The following is a 4,662-nucleotide window of genomic DNA, read 5'->3' as shown; positions in this document are numbered from 1 at the left end:
ACACACCACACACACACACACACACACACACACACACACACACACAAACACACACACACACACACACACACACACACACACACACACACACACACACACACACACACACACACACACACACACACACACACACACACACACACACACACACACACACACACACACACACACACACACACACACACACACACACACACACACACACACACACACACACACACACACACACACACACACACACACACACACACACACACACAGACAGACAGAGAGATGACCCACCCTGTTCCCAAGGGGTCTCTGCCACCAGGTCTATCAGCGTCCCCACCTCCCTGAACTCTCCGCTGTACTTCACGTACAGCCCAGGCGCACAGCGACAGCAGCGCCACGCCCATCGCCAGGTTAGCCAGCGCCGCCAAGGTGCTGAGGGCCGATGAAGCCCGTCACCCCCGGAGACCACGTAGGTGACAAACATGACGGCGAAGAGCGTGGCGGGGCGTGCGTGCCGTGTAGAAGATGTTCTTGCCGTCGTTGTGTCTTGTTGAAGTTGGAGAAGGTCTGGTCCAGCTCGCCCTCCAGCTGGTTCTGGTAGCGCTGGCAGAACTCCTCGCCGCCCATTTTCTTCACGGAGCGGAAGTGACGCACCGAGTGCTCGCGAAAGTCCACGTGGAAACGCTCCAGGTCTGTTGGGGCGAGGTACGGCTTGTCCCCACGCAGACCTGACGGGACAGAGGAGAAAAGTGTGACCAACAGGAGAGGAAGAGAATCCATTTTTATTAGACATTATATAATAATAATAATAATAATAATAATACATTTGATTTATATAGCGCTTTTCTGGTGCTCAAAGCGCTTAACAAGCAAGTAGGTTTCAAAGGGGCGGAAAGTTTTCTGGTAAGCTGGGGAATTCTGGAAATATTCGATGCAAAATTAAACAAAATATATATATATTTTTTTTAAAGTAGAACAGAACAAGTTTTAATTATTTTATTGAACAATTATTTGTTTCATTGAAGAACGAAAACAGGAATAGTTGAGTTAAATATTACTCATCTTTGCATGTTATGGAGGAAATGCACGGTGCCTGTAGGGGGTGTGGTCTCAATAGCCATGCAGTGGCAGTGTGCTATGGCTATGGACATTAAAGTGTACTTGAATGGCATCTGTTTGTTTTAGTCAAGATTATGCTAAAATATACTTTCCCCAACTATATTTAAGTTCCCTATGAAGAGCCAACCTTTAATTTAGAAAATTCCCAGTTTATTCCCATAAATTCCCGTTAATTCCCGTGGAAGATGGAAAATTCCCGGAATTTTGCAACCCTACAAGCAAGTAAAGAAGAAAAATAACAACAAAAGTAAAAAGTGCTAAGCTAGGTGGAATAAGGGCGAGGGGTTAGTGGATTAGGAGTTGAAAGCAAGAGTGAAAAGGTGAGTTGAGGGATTGTTTGAATAATGTGAGAGGTGTTTTGAAGGAGTAGTGTGCTGCTAGCTTCCTGTAAAACATATTGAACAATGACTTCACCCCAGTCTCCCTAAATGACACCTTTGGAAATCCTTGGGTTGTGTAATTGAATGTAATACAGATGAGTGTTGAAATAAGTCCTGTCCGTACCTGCTCCATGTTCCTGGCGTACATGTCTTTGGCTCCTGCCACAGCAGTCAGGTTGTTGGCTTCTGCTGTCGCCTGACAAACCGGAGGAGATGATGAGTTTAGGATTCAAACCGAACTAGAACCGTAGCTAATGAGATCCCTCAGACAGTAACTGACCTGCAGCATGGACTTTGGGTGAGGCAGCTCCTCCCCTTGGTAGATCTTTATGTAAGCCTGCAGGAAAGAGATATTACACAGATTATCAAACCAGTGTCTCCTGTACCATGTTCTGCCAGCTGACAGAAAATCTACAGTCTGGTAAGGACTTTCTTAGGATTCACTTCACAGCAGCAAATGGCACAATGGGCGGTGTTTAAAAAGAGGATTAAACCAACAAAAAGAGCTGGATTTAAAACTGAGACATAATTTAAGTGATAATTAGAACATATCAATCATAAAATGTTGTCTTTTTTATGTCAAAATAAACAAAATGTTAAAGCTCTGCAAGCCATCAACAAAAGGCAAAAAAAACCGTTATAATTATTTTAACATGTCTTCATTTTTACAATTGTTTTTTTTCCTATCACTGTTAAAATGTCTAATTTTGCTAAAATGCCAAAACAATGTCAGACAACACACCCTTATCTTTTGCTATTTGTGTGAATTATAAATCTAGTGCACTTTGCAGCACCTTGAAGTACTCCAGGAGATCTCTGCAGGTGACTTTGTTTCCTCCGATCTCCTTCTCCACCAGACGCTCGGGGGCCAGCAGGAGAGGAACCAGCCTGGCCAGCTCCATCTTGAAATCCCCATCGATGTCTGAAACACACAAACACACACCTTGATTGTCCTCTGCAACAAGCATTTCAGTCCGGCTCACTTCATTATTAGAGTATTATTATTATTATTGTTCCTGTTTGCTCACCTTTCAGCCTGCCGTCAAAGCAGGGGTTGATGGCCACCTTGAGGCCGGGATGAGGCAGCAGGAAGCAGCCGATGTTGGAGAAGCAGGAGTGGATGTGCTTCCTCACGTTCTGCAGCTCTTCATGTTGGTTCTGTTTCACCTGAGTCAGCAGAAAACCATTTACTCTCAGAGTGAAAGCGTGTGCTTTTTCCTCTCGTCATTGACTGATGAGTGTGTACACAAACTTCTCACTTAGCACATTTACACAGCGCTGAACAGACTCTGCTGTTAAGCGTGCTTTTCAAAAGAGGAGTGTCTGACAGGAGCAGTGAGTGTGTGTGTCCTGATGCATAGATATATTGAAGGATGTGTTTAACTATAACTTATCAATTATTCTCACCTGTAGTCTTCTATCCAGGAATTGGTTTCCACCTTCCAGTCCGTAGCCGTGTTCATAAGGATAACACCAGTCCCGAATCAGGAACATCAGGGACTGAACACACAGGAAAACAACACAGATGACAATTAAAAAAAAAAGAAGAAAATAAGTCAATAAAAAAGGTGTCTATATATTGATTACTTAGATTTAAAAGTACAATTTTAAGATTTATAATAATTTTTGGATTTTCTTACTAACTTTTTAACTTATATGTTCCATAACGTTCCTATTTTCAGATACAAATTCTAATTACATTTCTCGATTGTATTGATCTATTCAATATAAATACATGACCTACTGTGCAGCCACTTGTGTAATTATAGTATATGTTATGGACTAGGATCATTTTCAACGGTTTATACATTATACATTCGGACAACACGCATTTTAGGGCGGCTCGATTATGGCAAATCATAATCTCGATTATTTGGGTCAATAATTGATATCACGATTATTAAAAACGAGTATCCATTTACTTTGAAAACATCCATTTATTGAAAAAAAATTGTTTTGAACAGTATGTCAAGTAAAATTCAACTGAAAAACCAATAAAAAAAATTAAATTAAATGTTTTTTAATAAATAAATAAAAAGTTTAAATAAATAAATAATCGTTTTAATTTAAATTATGTTTTTTTCATAAGCGTTGCAAGCCAAAATCGTAATTGCGATTAAAATAGGATTCATTGAGCAGCCCTAATGCATGTACACGAGTACACAGTCAACAGAGGCGTCAGTACCTGGAAAGGTTTCAGGCAGATCTCTTCCATTGCCAGGCGGCCATATTCTGTGAAGAGCTACAGATGGGAGAAAAACACATTTGATCAGGAAACAAAAGTCACGTTGGAGCTACTGTTCCGTGGGAGTAGACAACACAATACCAACCTGCAGATGCTGCAAGTCGTCCTCCTGTATGTTCTGGGAGAGATTGTACACCTGAGAAGAAGGAAGACAAATATGAGACATAAATACTGACATTTTAAGAGAAAAAAAAAAAAGCATATTTTTCCTAAGACAGGAAGTGCTTTGAAGTGTCACCTGCACAGAGCTGGTCATGGTGCTGAGGGCGAACACAGTGGCACAGTCCTTTATGGTGGACTGGCTGTCAAACGCTCCCTGAGTGTCAACGAGCAGCACAGCAACCTGTTGGGACGAGAGGGGACACATTTAAACTGCTGCACACTTCAGCTTGGCGGGGGCTGGGATCCTGCTTCAATTGTTTATGCATGTAAACGTCGCGAAGAGAAAACAGATGTGATGTTGAGCAGATTCTCCCAACGCCTTTTTGTATTGATTGTTTTGATTGGTGTTTACCTTGTTGCCATCAGGCTTGTCGACCACAAACACTTCGCTCCAGATCTGAATTCCTGTGGTCTCCCTCTCGCAGCCTCCTCTCCAAGTGAAGCCAGTCAGCGGCTCATCATCTCCTCCCATCCACGACTCACCCTGTTGAAGAGGGGAAGAGGGAGGAGACAGGGGGGTGAGACAAGAAGAATGACAATATGAAATATTGGTTAGGTTACGAAAAGGTGGAAAAATCCCCATGGAGTGATAGAGGTGCAGTTTGTAAATTGCTAGAGTAAGAGGCAGAGATTGTTGAGAGAAGGTAGAGATAATGGTACGAGAGAGAGAGGGAGGAATGGGGGGGAAATGAAAGAAGAGAGAGCAGGGCTCTCGACTAACTTTTTTCACCATCCTCCCGGAACCGTCCCGAAATACAATCTAAG

At 42.4% G+C, this 4,662-nt stretch overlaps 1 protein-coding gene across 1 annotated transcript in view; it reads right to left on the bottom strand.

Moving 5' to 3' along the window:
- LOC307044655 (atlastin-2-like) overlaps positions 1-4,662 on the bottom strand; it is a 17,689-nt gene that overhangs the window by 2,366 nt on the left and 10,661 nt on the right. The window contains 16 exon segments of the mRNA XM_079689966.1: positions 283-358; positions 360-428; positions 430-450; positions 452-496; positions 498-536; positions 538-713; positions 716-719; positions 1,615-1,686; positions 1,771-1,827; positions 2,285-2,412; positions 2,519-2,657; positions 2,898-2,990; positions 3,676-3,732; positions 3,821-3,871; positions 3,974-4,078; positions 4,250-4,381. Coding sequence (XP_079546092.1) covers positions 283-358; positions 360-428; positions 430-450; positions 452-496; positions 498-536; positions 538-713; positions 716-719; positions 1,615-1,686; positions 1,771-1,827; positions 2,285-2,412; positions 2,519-2,657; positions 2,898-2,990; positions 3,676-3,732; positions 3,821-3,871; positions 3,974-4,078; positions 4,250-4,381 — 1,264 coding nt within the window.

The sequence above is a fragment of the Notothenia rossii genome (assembly GCF_949606895.1).
Source record: "Notothenia rossii genome assembly, chromosome: 6".
Classification (NCBI taxonomy): Eukaryota; Metazoa; Chordata; class Actinopteri; order Perciformes; family Nototheniidae; genus Notothenia; species Notothenia rossii.
Note: the sequence above shows the minus strand (reverse complement) of the source record. Positions and strands in the feature narration are given on the sequence as shown.